Source organism: Pezoporus occidentalis, unplaced genomic scaffold, assembly GCF_034315485.1.
Source record: "Pezoporus occidentalis ecotype Australia unplaced genomic scaffold, CSIRO_AGI_Poc_V1 ctg27, whole genome shotgun sequence".
Lineage (NCBI taxonomy): Eukaryota > Metazoa > Chordata > Aves > Psittaciformes > Psittacidae > Pezoporus > Pezoporus occidentalis.
In genome coordinates, this window is record NW_026914611.1 from 8352077 (window position 1) to 8372621 (window position 20545).

Genomic DNA, 20545 nt, shown 5'->3' on the forward strand with positions numbered 1-20545 from the left:
CCAGTGCAATGAGTGTTGTTATTCCAAACATACACACAGGGAGAGCTCTCTTCTCCACTGCTGTGCTTCTGGCTGTTGCAGCAGTAAGACACCATCTAATGGGGTGGGTGTTTGGGTTTTATTTTAATATTCTGTGTGTTTGGATGCTCTTTTCTTGGGGTTTCTTTTCTTCTTGTTAACTTGGGATTTGCACCATTAAGGAACGGGGGAAGAGGGCGGTGTAGCGTAGGGATTGCTGTGGAGTCCTTGCAGAGAGCTGGGGTGGAGCAGAGGATGGGGTTTAGGAGGCAGATGTGAAGTCAACATGTTCCCCTATGCCTGTCCTCAGCTTTCCCTGCCCCTCTGCTCCACATCACAGCCCACATGCGTATGCACCATCCCCAGTGGGAAAATCGTCTCTGTTGCAACACACAGTGTTTGCATGGAAATAAATAACCAAAGCAAGGGAATGGCTGGAACAAAGAGGAATACTCAGCCATCACATTTCTGGGTTTTCCTAGGGTTTTAGTTGTTCCAGTAGTATGCATCTGCCTGCAGCAGAGGTTATCTCTGCTGGTGTGGGCTAAGGGCTGTGGTACAGTTCAGCAGTTTATTGTTCAGCCAGCAGCTGGAGAGAGGCTCTTGCTTTTGAGGAACCCCCTTCTCTCCCTCTTTGTCACTCTGCCAAGACACAGAGGAAGATTTGAAAGCCCTCAGACTGTTTAAAAAACACCCTTTGGACCAGTCTGTGTCCTAAGCCAATGAAGGGGAATGTCCCTGATGCTTTTTGTGTGACTGATGTGGTGAGATGCTATGCAAGAAGCCAGTGCTGGCTGTGCTGACAGGGGGGTCAGCTTTTAGGAAATAAGGACCTGACTGTTCAGTGAACAACTGCACTGATTACTAGCTGAAGTTCACAAGGTCAATGGAAGCACTCGCTAGGACTTCAATAGGCTTGTGGTCAGCCTTTGAGTAGCCAGCTAGTAGGAAAGAAATTAGCAACAAGTATTCAGGCCAACCTGTATTGTAGCCTTGAGATCAGAATAGCAATTTCTGATTAGAAGTATCAGTCTGTAATGACGTATTTAATATATATCTTGGCAGTAAATCAGAAAGGTACCAAACTGAAGTCCATTAGATTAAATTAAAGGTAGAGACAAAAGGATCCCGGTAGTGCCAGAGTGTTAGAGAACAACACATAAAGGAAGAATTCTTCTAGAGATAATTGCCAAATACTGTGTTGTTACTGAAAGCAGCACAAGTTCATCTGGCTTTGACATTTCTGGGATTGTGTGCAGTGGCACAGTGTGAACCGTTTGGGACGAGATGCTGCATGCTCACTGCATGGGTGGAGGGCAACTTCCCCTTGCTCCCTGCGTGTGCGGTGCTACTGCCTTGGACCTCAAATGGTTGTGGTTTTCAGTCGGGGGCACTTTGATACACACACTCTGAGCAGAGCTTTAAGGACTGGGAAGCTTTATTTACAGCCTCTCAGAGGAAATCTCAGTGGGGAGAGCAGCTGAATGGATAGGACACGGGGGAAGGGAAAGGCAGAGAGCAGCATAGAGGGGAGATGATTTGACAGGCAGAGGCTTCCTAGAGAGAGAAATTGGACTTTTATCCTTAGGTTGTGTGGAGACTGTAGTCTTGTAATGTCCATACATACCTCTGCTGTTCCTTGCAATATAGAACATTTCTTGGGGCACACTTTAGCTATGGCAGTGTTTATATAATGTAGTGGTTTTACAAAGCTGGTGATGCTAATTAAAGTTACCATTGACACAAAACGACTTCTCATCCCAGTGTAACCTTTGGGTTCATTAAAAAAGAAACACATAAAAAATCTTGAGAACTGTATTTTTCTTGTTTAAATAGGCATCTGAATGCCTGGGAGACTTAACACAATAGGAAATAATTAAAGGCAGCCTATGAAACTGGATATTGTTGAAATGAACATGGAGCAGTCCCTGTTTACCAACTGAGTCTCTTTGTTGAAGGATAAAATAGGAGATGTTACTGTGTAGTGTTTGCAAGTTGTGCCCTCCACACTTCCCAGTTAGAAAAGCAGGCAGAGAGATTGTCCAGCATGGACATAACCATGTTTAACTCTACAAAAGAAAATATATTTCTGAATATGCATCTATTAATGTGATTAATATGGTTTTAAATGATACTTGTTTAAAGAGGAAATAAATTCTATGTGTCTTACCAGTGAAAGTGTATTCCTAACAATATCTGCATCCTCTGTGATCTGGTGAGTGTGGGACCTCTCTGGCTAAATTGCAGAGATTTACCACCTGGTTGTCCACTTACCCCTTCACTAGACATAGAATTTTCTTTAAAGTGTGAACTACTGCAAGTGGGTGAAACCCAAAACAAAGGTCCTGTTAACCTTGTGTTCATTTATAGCTAGATTCTATTTCTACCCACTACCAAGGTAGTGTATTTCTTTGGCTGAATTTCAGTTGCTCACATCAGGACTGGATCTGTATCCCAGTGCTGATGTGGGAGCTGAAGGGCAGCATGTAAAAAGCCACACTGCAGGAAACTTGGATGCAGTATTAGAATCTGGAAGGAGGAGCAGGACAGTGCTTCTCCCCAAACCCCTGTAGTGAATTTCTTTTGAAAACCTGACTTGGTTGGAACAGATCTTTAGTGGGTTCTTACATTCATGATTTTCACTCCTGTTTTCTAGGATGTATGTTTGGATTCAGTCAGTGTGTGGTATCCCTGCCTGTCTCACACATGGGTTTAGAAGCAGGAATATCTCTTTCATCAGGAGCTGGGTTTCACCAAAATGGAGCACTCACCCAAGCACAGCTGGCTGGGTGGGAGGGAGCAGTTTGCATTTTTAATAACAGAAGTGACACACTGAAAGAAAATTCCTGCCAGTATGCAACATTTATGAGTCAATCCCAGATGCTGGATGGGTTTGGGGTTTTTTGTCCCACCCTCCCCTGTACAAGCAGAAAGCTTTTCAGAGGAGGAGCACCTGCGGGTCCTGTTCTGGGCCGCAGTCCTCATTTCTAAACACAATTACCTTTCTGTTCTAGGCGTACATATTGTCATGGCATTCTGCTGTCTTCCTTTCCTTCCAGACATTTCCAGCCTTCTCTGGTGTGTTTAAAACCACTAGCTGCTGTCTTTAAAAGTCTAATTCTTCTGATAAATGCCTGCCCTCTCTGTTGCCAGAAGTGCAAGCCAGGCTGGGTGAAAGGTGTCCTGTACCTGGGAATTACATGTTCATCAGGAAGATTCCTCACATGCTCCCCAGCAAGGGAGCATGGGGGTTAAGATTTTAAAAGAAATGAGTTATTGAGTCCCTTTCTGTACTTAAAAGTGATTATGCAGGTTTATTGCATGACTAAATGTGATACTTCTGTTGCTGACAGGGAAGGCCGCTCTAATGCTCACATTAAAGGAGATTACCAAAGAATTGGAGATGTTATGCTAAAGAACATTCAGAATATGAAGGTAGGAATGATCCTATAACTATTAAGCTTTGACACGGATTAACATTAGTGTGCTTTTTATTTTAATATGATGTTGCCTCTTTTGCTGGTCTTTGACAATTGTAATCAAGGCTTATGCAGTAGAAGTTCCCTTTGATGAAGTAGAAAACATTTGGTGAGCCCTGAGATTTCAGAATTGCAAGCTGATTTTAAATTGTCCAGCCTCTTTCCTCATTCCATTCTCCAAATACAGGAACAGCGAACACAAAAGTTCAGGAACATTTCATTTCTGTTTTTTTTTGTTTCAAATAAGAAGGCGAAAGAGAGGAATTTAAATGGCTGAAGAGACTGTTCAAATGCCAAGTGTGCCTACTTATTCATGCAAATATAAGTGTTAAGATACTGCAGGGTTAGTGACTGTAATCTGGATATTGTTTTGATTTGGGAAATTTGTACTTGTGCATTATCATGACAAGGTAGATGAAAAGTAGATATGAATAATAATAAATAAATGTGAATAATTGCCTTTGATCCCTTTAAAGCAAAGAAAGATGTATGAACTGTAAATCATAGAATCATAGAATAGTTAGGGTTGGAAAGGACCTTAGGATCATCTAATTCCAACATTCTGCAGACTTTGCATCCGTTTCTTAGTCTGGCTGGAGTAGTATATTTGACGCTCTGTGTTACTGAGCACATAGCATGGAAGGCAGGCACAGGAACCTGTGAAAACTCTATGGACTTCTACAGCACAGATGGATAACAGCTTTCCTTATTGTAATGTAGCTTATGCATCCAGGTCAGTGTGTGGCAAAACATGGCACTGCACCTTGGGCATGTGCATCTCAAAGCACATTTGAAACTATCTGGTAAATCCTTCCTTGGTGATCACCACTTTAGCACTAACTGGAGTGGCCTTGAGTCCTTGGCTGGAGGAAAAGGCAGTTTAATCTCTACAGCTCTCCTGAGTTGTTCATTAGTGCTAGACTTTTCTTTCAGGAGGACAGAGAGATGCAGAGAAGTTAAATGACATACAGGTGATTATGCAATAAATCAGAAAAAGGGAACATGGGAATCTTAACTTACAGTCCTCAGCATAGACAGCTTTCTCAGCAATAAGGCAGTCTTACCCTTTCTGCAGTACACTTAGCAGGAGCTGCCTTTTCCCCTCAAGACATAGTTCAGTTGCATCAGAAGAAACACAGAGGGGACTTTTCTACCTCCATCCCTGCTCTGAGCAAGTATCCACTTTTCACAAACAATTTGGGGAATGCAAGAGAGCTTCTGACAGGCTCTGTTTCTGCTTTTGGTACCTTACAACATTAAATTGTCTGTCCTTCACTGTCTGCAGGACCATCTGTGGCACTATTCTAAAGGTAGTGTACAGTCCTCACTGTAACTCAGGCCTGTCAGTGTGCTTTCACCTTTGCCATTCTCCCTTTCCTGGTAGAGGATTTTCTGCATTTGCTTTGAGATCCACCACCACTTACAAGCACAGATATGTAGAGAAAAGAGGCAAAACCCAGCCTGACCTAAAGATCTGCACAGGAAACAATGAAGATAGTTAAAACTCTACATATTTATCTTGAGACCTGCTAAAAGGTCTGAAAACTGACACTCCTCATTTAATTAATATAGGAAAGAAGTTAAGAGCAAGTAATTAATGGGCAGCCTCTGTAGCAGTCCAGAGGTCTTCTGTGTCTTTGCCTGAGATACAGGCTCATAAAACGAATATGCAGTTTATGGAGGAAGCCGTTTGGCTTTAGGGAAGGTGTGTTTCTGGTAAAGGAGTCACAAATCACTTAAGAGAGGGAGTTGATTGGAAATGTGTCAAAAAGCACAAGCATTACATTAAGCTAAACTCTCTTCTCAAGTCCTTTCAACATACACATTGTTTCTTTTTGTTGCTCATTAATATTTCACCTGGTACCAGACGACTTTATTTAGCTGCTCAGAGAAGCTCTGTGCTTCCTGAAGAACCAGTTTACCTTTTGCAAAATACAGATGAAGACCCCATGATAATTATTAGAAAACACACTGCTGAATTGTTTTAAATAGGACCTGTGAATGCCTGTGACACTGAGACCTAAATGGGAGTTATGTTATTTCATGCAAAGCTCATTCACTTGGCTCGTGCTTAACTCCCCTCCTGCCAGTGGGATCATCTTAGAAACTGTACTATGCAGAAGAGGATGTAATCCAAGGACAAAGAACTATCTGACATTTCTGTGAGACAGTGCCTCCATTTTTGGGTTTGTTCAGATTCCCAAGAGATGCAACTTCTCATTAATAACGGGAGCAGAGCTAGAAGTCCCTTTGCCTGCATCTCAGTTCCCCAAAAGCACCTAAATGAACTGGGGTACCTAAATCCCTTCATCCTCTTAGAAAATCCCATTTTGTTTCTTAGCTCTGTATTCACATTGTCTGGCTCCCTCCCTGTTGCACCTACTTGCATGAGCTATGTTCATGCCATCATCTTGCCTTTAGATTTCTTACTGATGTGAGACTTAGTTTTGTTTGCTCATGTACTTTTGTTTTACAGGGAATGCAGAGAGAACGGGGGGTACACTTAAATGAGTAATGTCATTTCTGCTTTTCAAGTGAATATCAGAGCCATTGTGTTGTACAGTGATTTGGTTTGCAAAATCCCAAATGCTGTGCTAGTTGGATTTTTATTGGAATGGGTTTGAGCTGAGTCATGCCTCACAGTAATTACTAAGAGCTCTACCACATGCTCTTTTCTTTGTTCATGTAAGCAACTGACAATTCACCTGTGGAAGCACAATGAGATTTTAATAGAGTTGGAGAACGGGATCAAGAACTCTCGCAAGCTGGAGAACTTTTGCAGAGATTTTGAGCTACAGAAAGTCTGCTACTTGCCTCTCAACACCTTCCTTCTCAGGCCTTTACACAGGCTGATGCACTACAAGCAGATAATGGAGAGGCTTTGCAAACACTACCCACCAAGCCACATAGACTTCAGGGATTCAAGAGGTAAGTAAGAGAAAAGATTCTGATTCCTGGAGCTGGGGAATGGCACCCAAATCCATTACATGTGCCTGGTGGGATGAAATAATATTTTTTTTTAAGCCTACACTGAAAGATGATTGAGTTTCAAAATCCAGCACTCAGAAGACCAGAAATGGTAGGATTAAGATTGCTCTTGTATACCTGTTATGTCACAGTCTGGACGAGTACTTGAAAGAGAAATCTGCTGGGGGTTATTAAACACAGAAATGATATGCAGTTCAGAAAGTTACTGGAACTGAAAACAGTTGAGAGTTTGGGAGAGAGGGCAGAGAACATACCATATGTACTTGCCTTGTTTCTGGATTTCCCTACAGATCCACTAGGAACACAGAATATTGGCCCAGGTGAACCCTTGGTTTGACTCAGTATGGCTGCTATTACTTCTTTAAGTGTTGTCATTTTTCTTTCCAGACATACAGTTTGCTCTATTCCCATTCCCATGATTTGTTTCAGGAACTCAAAGCTGCCAACATGGTTTTTCTCTACATGTGAAGAAATTTTCCTCCCATAGCCTGAACTCACTGCCTGCTGTTTCTTTCTGATGATTTGTTTTCCTCTTTTCTCACCCACCTCCCCCACCCCCATTGCAAGCTATCTACTGTAGTACTACTAGATATAGTCCTATTGCTATTTAAGGATAACTGTATGTTATCTATGCAGCTAGCACTCAGTGCACATCCATGGAAGGACTTGGGCGGGGAGCAGTGCTCAATATGACTGCTCCCAGCTGTAAGGTGTTAGCCGAGTTAGCTGCCTAAGTTCCCTTAGATGCTATATGATGAGACCCACAGCAGACAATGCACAAAGTGCAGAAGTAACTTGACCTGTAGCAATAGGAAGTGCCACAGAGGTCTGTGGCACTGAAGTGCTGCGTGACACGGATGTTTGCCTGGGTGTAGCTACAGCCTGAATGATCTCAAGGAATGCAGCAAGTAGTGCCTGCATTTCTTTTAGCCAAGGCTAGGTCATGAGGACAACGTGTCTGATCCCACCTCCCCACAGAGTGCAGTGCCTATCAAGGTTTATTTCCAGCTCCACTGTTGAAATGGATGGTGAAAATAAGAGAGCATGAGAAGGACAGAGTGGCTCAAAGACACCATTGCTCTGGGCTCAGTCTCTTACCAAGGTGTTTGCAGATTTTTGTTAAAGGGAAATGTGGATCTGAATCCCACCAGAGAGCACAGATCTCCCACTAACAGATGGATGAACTGTGCACTGAGAAATTATGTAAGAGGGCAGAAAAAAGCACTGTTACTGTTGCCTTGACTGTATTTTTTAACTGACTCCAACTGCTCTTCCTAGTGCTAAAATCAGTCATTAAAGTGTGTTTAGCCCATTCAGAGACTGCCCTTCCATCCTGGTGTATCAAGGTTGGTGCTCACATACATGATGGCACAGGGAGTCAGTCCCTGAGCTGGTTGCTCGTGAAAGATCTAATGGTGAAGTGATTTTCAGCTTAGTTCTCTGAGCTGACTTACTGCATTGTTGACACAGCAAAAAGACAAAAAAGACACAGAAAGCAGATCAGCAGCACCAGATTTGGCTTCTGCCATTTCTGGTCTTGTGAGTGCTGGATTTGGCGTCTGCTGCCACAGCAGGACTTCACAGTGCCTGCTTCCTCCTGTATCCCACCCAATCCTTCTTCACACAGCAAAAACTCCCTTCGACATTGGAGATTTTCCTTAGGAAGATCACTCACAAGTGTTAGGTCACTTGCTGTTTGCAGTGTCTTCGGAGAGAATGAAGTAGAATGTGATGCAAGTCAGCAGCATGCAGTTCTTTTAGTTGTTCTCATTGCTGGGACTGAGGGCAAACCCCAAAATTACTGTTTGCTATCTGAAATGATACAATAAATGACACTGCCAATTCCTGGAATTTTCAGATGTGGACCTGGCCCGATGTGCTGCAAGCAGGGGTAAAATGAGTATTTTTTTCAAGCATAGAGAAGATCCCTAAATTCATTGGAGATGCCCTTTAGGAGAACCTATTCGTTGTTGCACTGAACTGACTGGAGTATTCCTAACAAAGTTCCCGTGACTAAAACTGAGCAGTCTTTTGGTTGAGGAAATAGACTGCTTCTTCATTACAGCACTCCACCCTCTCCCCTCCACTCCATAAGATGATGTCCAGAGTTTGTGTGGGTTTCAGTCAGCCTGAATAGCTTTACACTGTGAAGAAGGGCAACACAAGAAGGGTGAGGTTCATGAGCTGGGCACTGCAGACAAAAAACATCTTTGGTTTTGGATGTTCTTGTAAATTTTTAATAAGCATTTTATGGTTTTGTCCATCTAATCTAGCTGCTTTGGCTGAGGTTTCTGAAATGGTGGCTCAGCTCCATGGCAATATGATAAAGATGGAGAACTTCCAGAAGCTGCATGAACTCAAGAAAGACTTGATAGGCATAGACAATCTGGTGATCCCAGGAAGGGTAAGTACCAGAGTTATGGTAAAGGTCTGATACAATTTCAAAGCATTAGGTATATATTAGAAACCTGTTTTTTAGGAGCAGCTGTGAAACTGCCTTTCCTCATACTAACCTTTTTTCCCTCACCAATAACTATCAAATGCAAACATCATAATGCCATAGAAAACAGCAGCCTTTAAAGTGGGAAGAAGCAATCATCTTTATTACCTTTTTACTGTTTTTATTAGGTTTATCTTATGTGTAGATTTGGGTGGTTTAGGCAATTCCAAACACCTATTACATCAGAGGTGATAAAAAAGTAATATTTATCACAGCATTCAAAGCTTGAGGAGTTGCACCTTTCCTGATTTCCTTCTGCCCTTAATTTTTGTTTTTTCCAACCCTCAGTGCTAGAGCATGGCAGATAAAAGGAAAAGTTAAGACATTAGTTCTGGAGGACATTCAGCTCTTTTATGACGCCTAGCTTTGAAACTCAGGGCCCTGGGGAGCGAGCAGTCTCTTTAATCTACCTGTAACATTAAGCAGTACGTTTTGAGACAGTGTTGCCTTAAGTAAACACTTTTAATTATGTTATAAAATACCAACATCTTCTTCTTACTTGTCAAGGCTTTTTTTAAAAGCAGAGGCTTACTTCAGAATAAAGAAGCCTCAGTGTAATATTTTAGCCTTTTTCACTTTTCTAGGTGCATGTATCTGTACATGCAAACCTGAGAGCTGTCTGTTGTTGAAATAATGTCCCCCTACTCCCTGACTTTTGTGTGTAATAAACAAAAACAGTACTTGCAGCAACTGAAATGGTGGGTAAAATGCATTGTTAGACTGTTCTCAGCTTGGGAAAAGGTGAGTTTTGCATTGAACTGCAAATACAGCAGCCCTTGAACTTGCCCTGTAGTGTGTCCATCTGGCCCTGGTAGATCCCACAGGATAGCTGCTCTGCTTGCTGTGCTGTGTCTGTGTCTAGTGCCACAGCAGGGTTGTGGCAGGGAGGCAGCTTGCTGAGCTCTCTAGAGTGCAGCTCATTTAAGCATTCAACCATGTAAAAAAGGGGGTTGAAGTTGATGTGCCATTGTGAAGGCAGTGCTGGGCACAGGCATTTCTGGATTTGTGGTGGTTCCCCACTCCCTCACTTTGCCTCTTCCCTGTCTCCCAAGAATCTGTCATGGCTCATGACTCCTTCCAGTGATCCACAGACACTTCCTTGGCAAGCTCTTCACAGCCTGTGCATCTCTCTATCACATGAAATTAAATGCTGTCATCGGGTGTTTCTGTTACCCGGCTCTATTTAAAGCCTTCTTGTCATAGGAAGTTCAAGAAGAAGGCAGACAGGGTGCAGAAGTTGTTTGCCTGCCAAGGCAGAAAGCATTGGCCACTATACTCTGGCACATGCCCAAGATGTTGCTGCTTCCAACCCTTTCTGGCTCCAAGTGAAGTCCCTGCCCCAGTGCAGGCTGGGCTGGCAGGCAAATGCCACTGTCGCCCACAGCTGTGTTTACTCTAAAGTGGCTGAATTTCACATCTCAGAGGGGAAGTCTCACTTTAGGCTGGTGATTCAGCTGTCCTAAAGGAGGCTGTAGGTAACCATCCTTTTCCAGTTGTCCCAGAGTGGGGTCTCCACTGCCACTGAGCTGGTTCTTCTATTGAATGTTAAAACATCCCATGGTCGATTGTGCCTGCAGATTGTAGTGACCTGCAGCTCTTGATTCACGTCTTTGCACAGCACTTACCATAGTGGTGCTAAGCCTGCAAGTGACTATTAGGTGGTACCATATACGTTTTAATCAAGATTAATATTATTTGGTGGCCAGCAACAGCTACCAATGGCTGCTCTGGTAACATGAGCCTACTTTGAGACAGGGGTAACCACCTCTAGCCACTTCTTCCACCCCTTAGCCCTTACACAATGCAGGTAGAGGAACTGGACACATCACAGCAACCCTAAGGTGATCAGAGTGTCTCTCTGAACTGATTAATCTTAGCGTTTATGTCTAAGCTGCAGGTGATTCTCATGGTTTATATGACTTTTACATTCACAATTACAAGTAGAATGACCTTAGAAAGACTGTAATAAATAAATATAAACCTATTGGCAGAAGCTGGAGGGAGTGACTGGAAAACAGTATTTTGGTGGGTTTCAGGTAAGTGGAAGGAAGAGTTGCAGTCTAGTTTACAGTAATCCCAGGAAATTCAACGTTTTAAAGGTTTCAAATGTGCTACTTTTCCTGTAATTCCATCGCTAAACATTCTTTAGCAGTTTTGATCTGATTTAATGTACTGTATGATATGACATGGATAGTACCCGCAACTCACACTGCCAGACAAATTTCCTTCGTTCCTGATGGTGATGTTGATTTGTGTAGCTGATTTTTACATCTCAGTGAAGAGCTATATGTGCCATACACACAGCAGAAGCTTACCAGTGACTAAGCAGTAACATACACGCCAACTTATAGTTAGTTTTTACATCATTTGTACCATGAAAAATGCTTAAAACAGAAAGAAGGAGCTGTCTGAAGGAACCAATGTTAGGTAAAGAAAATTTTGCTTAGCTGAATTTTCTAAACGTGAATGAAAGACTATGGAGGAGTTTATCCTAAAGACAGTTACGAATCAAAAGAAATTGTCCTATAAATAAGATTTTTAACACGTATAATAAAAGAAAATGTCTTGGTGACTGATAGTCAAGTCAGTCCCGTGACCAAGTAGTCATATTTCTGTTTGCATAGTAATAATGGTAATCTTTATTTCTGAAGATGCATATTTGTTTTGCATTTGTTTCCCGCAGGAGTTCATTCGACTGGGCAGCCTCAGTAAGTTATCTGGAAAAGGTTTACAGCAACGGATGTTCTTTCTGGTAAGCAAGAAGACAGCTTTTCTTTACATAATTAAATGTAACTACAAGCAACTATTAAACATACTGGTAGACTTGAATTGTGAATTACAGCAAGTATTTTTAAACAGCCTTATTTAAGTTAACATAAATTTCTATATTAATTTATAATCAACCTTTGTAGCTGGTTGTAAAGAACTTACATTTCTGTCCAAACCCAATATTCTCTCTGTAACTGCTTCTTAAAAAAGATAAAGCAATTTTTATGTGACACTGTGAATGTAATAATAAAATTATACCTCCTAACACACCATCTTAAATAAAAGCAGTCATTATAAAATGAAAAGTGGCACCAGGGTTAGTGATCATATCCAGAAAGGAAGATAAAGAGTAACTCCTGGTGGTATGAACAGTAATCCACATTCACAGGGCACATTACAAAACCAAGTTTTTATCCAGGGTTCAGCCCACAAAAATCTCCCAGTGTGTTGTTGAACCTGCCTTTACCTGGAGATACATTTTGTGGCTCTCACATGAGGAAAGGTGATCTCCTCCCACCATCGCTTGCACCATTTTCAGGTTATGTGGATCAGTCTCTGATCCACAAGAACTGCAAAGGTGATTCCTCCTTCTTCCCAGCCAGCTGGCTTGCTCCCAGGCTCTGCATCCTGTTGTTGCTGCTGAGCCCTTGGTGCCAGGGCACCAGCAGGTTGCCCAGTTGAGTGCATAGATTTTTTTAGTCCAGTGTTACAGTTCTAGTCCAGGAAGATGCTTCCTTGTCTTCCCATATTCAGAAGGTGAAGACTGGGGGTGTGTAGAAGCAGCTTGCAAGTGTGCTAGGCTTTACAAGATGTTTGACATTTAATCTTTCAAATGAGCCAAAGATAGAACAGCTAAATCTACCTGGGTAGGATTATCCTCTGCTTTTAAAGGCACTGAAGAAGAAGCCTAGTGCATATGGTGCACATTTTCTTGCGTACCACAATTCTTGTTACCAGAGGATGCCTCCATGTTATACCTGTATAAAACATTTAAAGTCAGTTTCTTGTGCTGTCAAAAAAGTCTTTGGCCTGTCTCAAGCACCAGGATCTTTTTGGAGGTAAAATCCCAGGTCCGTATTCTGGGATTCTGAATACATGTGTTATCATTAGCAAAATTAAATCCCCCTCTAGTGGCTGATCCACACAGCTTAAGAGTTACTGCTATTGGGTTGTAAATGTCTGTGGTGAGAGCTCAGCTTCACACCACAGAGTGTGATTTCCTTGCTGCAACTGTCCAGTTTGAGGCAGAAATCCTTTGACCCAGGTGGCACAGTGAAAATATGTCATTCATTTCATAGCAACAAAATGCAGGTGGTCATTTGACATGCTTTTGACAACTGCTGTTACATGCAGGAAGCTCTACAAATTGAGATACTCAGTCTGTTCACCTTGGTATTTCTAACCTAAAGCCATCTGTATCTCTCCTTCTGAATACGGGGAATAACAGATAGCCACTTACTTCAAAATTGCATTGGACACACCTCTAGGTCATGCTTTCTTATCTTTCCACACAAATCAGAAGAAAACATTGGTGAAACACCCTTATCTTCCATAGCTTCAAAGTGTGGGAGAGTGCAAAACGTATTACTTGGTTTCACTGCTGTTGTGGCTCGTTAGTTCTGACCCAGGGATCATGAAGGGAGCATTAGAAGGCAACGTAAGATATTGTGGAAAATTGTGGGAATGTGTCTGAGACCAGCTGGGAAGGAAGGCAGGGAAATGACTGGTGCTAAACCTAGCTACTGAAATATTGTGGAAGCCAATATTTTGGATTCAAGCATTAGGACTGCCATATAAATAGCCACTACTGAGAAGCTTTCCCATATTTACCATTCATTTACCATATTTTTTTTCTACATACATACATGCCAACATTATCCTGATAATGCTTATTCTTGCCTTTTAGTTTAATGATATCTTGTTGTACACAAGTAGAGGCCTGACAGCATCAAATCAGTTTAAAGTCCATGGGCATCTCCCACTGTATGGCATGACAGTAAGTATCATGAGAACTTAACTTAAGGGATATGTGCATAAATGGTCATTTGTCATCCCATCTGCATTGCTTGATGAATTTCTGCTGGACTGAAAGCAGTAGCCAAAGGCTGTTCTCTGATTCAGAGGAGTTGTGGCTACATTTTCCAAAGCCTGATGGGGCTGTGTTGGATTTGGTGTGTGTTCATGCAGCATTCTACACAAAGGTGATTATACAGCAGAACTGGAGAAAAAAAAGGCATTTGTGGGGGCAGCTTCCTCATAATGCAAATTTCTTGTGAGATGGGTTCTTTTTAAACCGTAAATTTATCTGTGCTTCTTACAAGTATTTCATCAACAATTGCTTATAGACACCCTATGCTATGCAAGTAAATAGGAGCGACAGTCTAATTTCCATGAAAAACCATTTCCTAGTGTTTTCAGCGCTGTATCTTAAAGCCGAAGTGGTGGGAAGCTGGCAGCAATGTGTTGGAGCTCTTGTTACAATTCCTGTGGGAAGCAGTGAATTGAAGCCAATAGCACCTTGTTACCTCCTCTTCTTACACAAGTTCCAAAATATTTTTGCTAGTTTCAAAACACTTGCATCACCCCCTGTGATTTTCATTGGAACTTCTCATGGGTTTGAATCTCTCAGTACTGTTTTCCTGAGAATTGAGTTAGGTAATCACTACTGCTGTAACTGAATAACTCTGAACACCTGCAAGGCTTCAAGTTTTATCTAGGGTTTCTAGAAATCCACTCTATTGGTAGTCCGCTTGGCATGGACTTGTTCACAACAGAACTGCATTATGCTGCAGTGTCCAGCATTTAACATATCCTTTTGCATGATTAATCACTCTTCTGATAAAACGTCACTCTTTTCCTTCTGGTTTTGGGCACTAAGCAGACAAAGCCATGCTTTTGGCGTAAGAGGTTATTGCAGAACTTACTTTTTTCCCAACTTCAAGCCACCCTTTTTTTCACAATACCTAGCTCAGAATTGTTGTTTGTGAACATTTCTCTTAGTTTTCCCCAATGGCAAGAGCTTGTTCAGTTCACTGTTTCACCTTAAGAAATATGTACTTCTGCAATCTGACTGCATTTGGGCTTTTATATCTCAGATAGAAGAAAGTGAAGAGGAATGGGGGGTTCCTCATTGTCTAACACTGCGAGGTCAACACCAGTCCATCGTTGTTGCTGCAAGGTAATTCAGTGAGGAAAACATACATGTATAAACCATATATCTCTGCAGCTTTAGCAGTGGGACAGGTAAAAAAGCAGAGGCAGCATTTTGTTTGGGTTTTCTCTTAAAACAGTTTCAAAAGCATATTGTTTTGTGAAAGCCACCTGTTAAAAAATCAAAAAATGTGAATGGGCAGAATAGAGTGGTAACTGGGCAAGTTAGAACCAAACCTAAGTTGTTAGGAGAAAAAGGCTAGCATTTTGTGTCTGAATTCTTCCCTGTGAGCGTGGTGAGGCACTGGCACAGGTTGCCCAGGGAAGCTGTGGCTGCCCCATCCCTGGCACTGTCAAGGCCAGGTTGGATGAGCTTTAGCAACCTGGTCTAGTGGAGGGTGTCCCTGCCCATGGCCGCGGGGTTGGAACTGGGTGATCTTTAGGGTTCCTTCCAACCCAAACCATTCCATGAATCTGTAATTCATTTATTTGAAATAAAAGTAAGCTCAGTTTGTGACTATTTTTTAGCGTTTGCTTCCAGCATGTATGAAATTGAATAAAACCTGAATTTTCATTGTTAGTACCCGCTCTGAAATGGACAAGTGGACTGAGGACATTCAGATGGCAATAGACCTGGCAGAGAAAAGCAGTGGCCCTGCTCCAGAGTTACTGGCTAGCAGCCCACCTGACAACAGTAAGTAAATGCTGGAGAAGAGGTTTTATTCATTTTTATCAAGTATGATTGGTAATTGCTTCTAAGTAAAATGGTGAAAAATGCTGGCCACAAGTCAAACTGATACATTTGGAGCTGATTTATATATATGTATATATTTATATATGTGCCATTTTAATGTTCTTGTTGATGTTAGCAGAAAGTTTCACTGAATAGAGAAATGACTTAAGCATAAAGATTCCAGGAACTATTTAACAAGATCTGGGCAGTGCCTGTCCTTGGAAGGTATTAAAAGCAGCAACAAAGCATGGTAGTTAGTCTTTGATTCTAACACATAAACCAGAAACACGTAAAAAAGATATAATCTATTTAACATCTGCACAAAATTACTTTTAAAAGTGTGTTTTAGTTCACAATATTGTGGACAGAATTGATTTGTTTATTTTTTCCAATTATATATGTTGTTGCATAGAGGAAGAAAGATGCTTTTTCCCTGCATTTCATAGAGTCTCCTGATGAAACTACTGTAGACCAGGAATCTGAGGACGACCTCAGTGCATCCCGCACCTCACTCGAACGTCAGTCACCACACCGTGGCAACACTACGGTGCACGTCTGCTGGCACAGAAATACCAGTGTTTCAATGATCGACTTTAGTATTGCTGTGGAGGTATCTACCTCAGAACGATCTGAACTGCAGCTCCAGATTCGCTCTTGAATGACAATTTCCTTTTTGCTCCTCCTTAATAAGTGCACTATTCTGTTGTCTCCTCCCTGTTCCGTTGTCTCCTCCTGGGGAAGTTTCAGGCACATCTGTTTAATTATCCGTAAAAGATGGCATAAACCATCAGTCAAGAAACACGTATCCACTCCTTAGTGCATCTTCATAATTTCAGTTAGAGCAGTAATTTTCATAGAAGTAACTGTCCAAAACAATGCTGACGCCCTTTAAAATTTAAAGCAGGTTGAACTGCTTAATGCTCTGTTATAGAGGCATTAAGCCATTGCTTGAGCTGAAAGGATATTGTCTTTAGCTGCTGCAGCCAGTTTTACTTACATGTATTACTAACAAACATACTTTCTTTACCTAGCCATCTTTTCTGGATCCTTGTCTCATTGCTCAGTCTCATCTGCTTTTTCTTTATTTGCGTTTTCCACCTCAAAATGAAAATCCTTTTTTCCCTCCCCAGTCACACCTAAGCCAATTTGATATGCATTCCTTAATTCTGTACTCAACAGACGAGATGCAGGCATTGACTTTTCAAAGATTAAAATGAAAGACTTCCCATTCAGTATAGGTTGTAGGATGAGGTGGTAAGCCGGCTTAGGTGTTCTTCCTTCGCTCAAGGGAATCTCCAGGGAGCTCTGAGTACTTTATCACAGTTCTCAACAAATGGAAATGTATGCTCAATGGAAATGGTAAAAGGAATCTTAAAACTGAGAGTGGACTTGCACTCACTGGGCTGCCCTCAGACATCAGGCTACCGTTGACCTAGAGAAAACGTATTGCTGATGCAGAACGTAGAGATGCAAGGACAGACATATTTATGCTTTCTGTGGCTGCCTTGGTTTCTAAACAGAAGTAGAGTTTGTTGCTGGAATATGGCAGAGAAAATTATTCTCTACTGGAAAACGCTGACTGTAGAGTCTCATGTCAGTCCCATGCAGGTGGACTTTCTGCTCTGTATACCCTTACGTCCTGTAAGGGAGGAATAGTTCAGCATGGCCCAAGGTCTCATATTTTCCCCTAAAGCAGAGGGCTTATTATAAATAGATATGAAACTGAAACCAGTGACCAATTCTAACAGTTAAACATTTAGTGAGGCAAATCTTCTGGTCTGAGATAGTGCTCATTGTTCCTTATTCTTATTCCTCAAATGAATGCAAACAAAGCAGCGAAGACCAAACACACCCCGGGAGACATACATTGTTCTGTGAAAACATCTTCAGCTCCACTGCTGTTCCATGCGTGGCAGGTTATGCTCATGCTCACGTCATTCTGTTGGTGGCTCTCACTTCAGCATTATCGTTTATTTTCTTTGTGTCTCTCCCTCCTTTCTGTCTCTCTCATGGTAGAAGATCCTCTCTCTGTCAGTGACTGTACTTCCCTACCTGCTGGACTGATCAGTGATCAGCGGCCCGTTCCCATTTCATATGTCTGCTGGTACCGAATGCAAAGCGTGTCCTTTTATGATATCCTCCAGAGTGATGAGGTAACAGAAAATTAAGGAGTACGCCTGTAACTTAGGGCAAGGAGGCACCAGTCCAGATATCAGAGAAGGGGATGATTTTAAAGCAAAGGCTTTATTATATGCCCAAGACTGGTGAAAGCAGAACATTTTCAAGAATATTTCATTTGAAGTAGATACATCAGGACCACCAGACTTTGACTGTTAAGCTTTACAAATGAAGTTGTTAGCTTCTGCATTATATATAGAGAATGATGTAAACAGCTATTTTGATCCACATGAGAGCCCTTACAGTCAGCAAGGAATGGGAAGGAATTAATTCACTGAGAATTCCCTTTGATTTGCAAGGCACAACGATACTGGACTTCTCATTGTCACAATGTGGAGAGAGTTGAGTCAGCCAGCCATTAAATACTTGTACTTGGTTACGGCTTCCTCCTCCTTTTTCTTAAAACATCCAGAATTCAGCTAAGACTAACGTTAACAGTCCTTGTTTTTGAAATCTTTGAAAAGTTACCATGTGAACTCACTGGGTACTGAGAGCTCAATCTCTATCTGTGATTCTAAAGTATGTCATAATTTTCCTTTACATCACAAATTCATGTCAGACTTTCTGTTTCCATTCTAAGTATCATTTTAAAAAGAGCAAAGACAGACTAGAATAACAAGACTGATATTTAGTAATGTCATACAGAAAAGCCAGCTCAATTAAAACAAAAACAATGAGTATAGTAGCTTCAAGTTTTTGGAAGTATCCAGCTACAAACAATATATATTAGATAAAATACTACTCAGAAGTAGAACAATGCAGAAGACATTTTCACGTACAACAAGGTCACGTACAACCAGATAAAGGCAGATAATTTTTCTTACAATAACCAAACTGCAGGTACCCTTCACTGTTTCATTTGGCTCCTTCTGATCTGTTTCAGAACCAGCTGTCTGGAAATCTCCTCAGAAAATTTAAGAACAGCAATGGGTGGCAGAAGCTTTGGGTGGTGTTCACCAACTTCTGTATGTTCTTCTATAAATCGCACCAGGTAACAGACTGCACAACTGGGGGGGGGTGTTGGAAAAGACCTTTTGTGTTGTCAAAAAGGAGGGAGTAAAGCATCCATCAGTCAGGGGTGCTGTAGGCGAGAGAAGCAGGTGCACTGATCATGGCTGAGGAGCAGGTGGACTGTGGAGCAGAGCCTTTTCTCTATCTGCTCACTTGGCAGTCAAAGAACACATACTTCTTCCCTGAAACTTTCATCAGTTACCGTCTGTGTCATCCCTAAAAGCACAACAGATACCACTGCTGCTCAGAAACTGTGGTGTGGGTTTTAACAGAGTTTGCTTGCATAGAAATTCTGAGATTGTTACAATTAAAGACCTGATAGTGACTTACCAATTTAGTTTACCATTATGGACGCTTAAGTCAAACAAGAGAGAACAGTGGCCAATGATTAATCCATATCAGCAAACATTCCACTGCAAAAGTCTACAATCTGCTGGACGTTTGAAGCTCTGTATTCAAGGAGGACATAAACACAAAATAATTCAAGCTCCTACATCATACTTTCATTGCCATAGAAATCCTTACTGATAGTTTCTGCACTAAAAAAAACTACTCGTAGAATATTGATTTTCCCCCTCTGCTCCGCTCTCATGAGACCCCACCTGCAACACTGTGTGCAGTTCCGGGGCCCCTGGCGCAAGACAGGTGTGGACCTGTTGGAGCAAGTCCAGAGAAAGCCCACAAAGGTGCTCAGAGGGCTGGAGCACCTCTCCTATGGAGACAGGCTGAGAGAGCTGGGCTTGTTCAGCCTGGAGAAAGCTCTGGGAAGGCCTTCTAGCAGCCTTCCAGTACCTAAAGGGGGCCTAAAAGAAAGCTGTAGAGGAATTTTTTTATAAGGGCGTGTAGGGATAGGACAAGGGGTAATGGCTTTAAACTGAAAGAGGGAGGATTTAGATTAGACATTAGGAAGAAATTTTTCACTTCCCAGTTCCAGTGAACATGTGTGCTGTGCCTGCTGATGCCAAATGATGGAGCTTTATGTTTGTCAGCTTGAAAGTAGTGAATGGTCAAGATTTCAGACAAGTTTCTCATGAGGAAATAGTGATGGGATCAGCCTGGAGCAGATCCTTGTGAGAAGGGTCTATAAAGACAGTCAATCTGAAACTACAAGACAGTTAAGCTCAGTGTGGTTGTATAAAGTTGGTATTTTTCATGCATGTGAGAAAAAATACGATGATGAACTTCAAATGAGTTTGTGTCTTCCATTTTATGGGCTGTCTTTACTTACAAGCATTTGACCATAGAGCATTTTTTATTATTTCTTTTCAGGACAATCATCCTTTAGCCAGCCTTCCTTTATTGGGATATTCACTTACCATCCCTTCTGAATCTGAAAACATTCACAAAGATTATGTGTTCAAGCTACATTTCAAGTCCCACGTGTACTACTTCAGGGCTGAAAGTGAATACACATTTGAAAGGTAAGTCGGTCTTCTGTGAGAGGGAAGTTGGTAGAATTCCAGGAGGTTAGTAGATGGTTAGTAGATTCCAAAGAAGGTAAGTAGAATGGAAGTTTAAGTAGGTAAATTGATTCAGTAATACAGGCGCATAGTTCAGAACAATGAGAGAAAAAACCTTTCAAAATTCAGAAGACTTTTTCAATCTGATAACTTTAGAACCAAGTGGTTGGGTTTGATGATGCAATGGCTGTGACTGATGATTAGTGTCACACTAATCAGTCTACTACACTACTGATTAGTGTAGTAATCAGTACAAAAC

The 20545-nt window shown here is 41.7% G+C and overlaps 1 protein-coding gene across 8 annotated transcripts in view; it reads left to right on the top strand.

Annotated features, from left to right (window-relative positions):
- Positions 1-20545, top strand: part of FARP1 (FERM, ARH/RhoGEF and pleckstrin domain protein 1) — a 220006-nt gene that overhangs the window by 197698 nt on the left and 1763 nt on the right. For 6 of the 8 annotated variants that reach the window (XM_062624631.1, XM_062624629.1, XM_062624630.1 and 3 more), the window contains 10 exons: positions 3372-3453; positions 6188-6425; positions 8759-8889; positions 11669-11737; positions 13661-13750; positions 14850-14932; positions 15486-15598; positions 16084-16247; positions 18699-18806; positions 20096-20247. In XM_062624631.1, coding sequence (XP_062480615.1) covers positions 3372-3453; positions 6188-6425; positions 8759-8889; positions 11669-11737; positions 13661-13750; positions 14850-14932; positions 15486-15598; positions 16084-16247; positions 18699-18806; positions 20096-20247 — 1230 coding nt within the window. Of the gene's footprint in view, positions 1-3371; positions 3454-6187; positions 6426-8758; positions 8890-11668; positions 11738-13660; positions 13751-14849; positions 14933-15485; positions 15599-16083; positions 16248-17653; positions 17791-18698; positions 18807-20095; positions 20248-20545 lie in introns of those variants that run through there. The other 2 variants (XM_062624632.1, XR_009965964.1) reach the window with 2 other exon arrangements.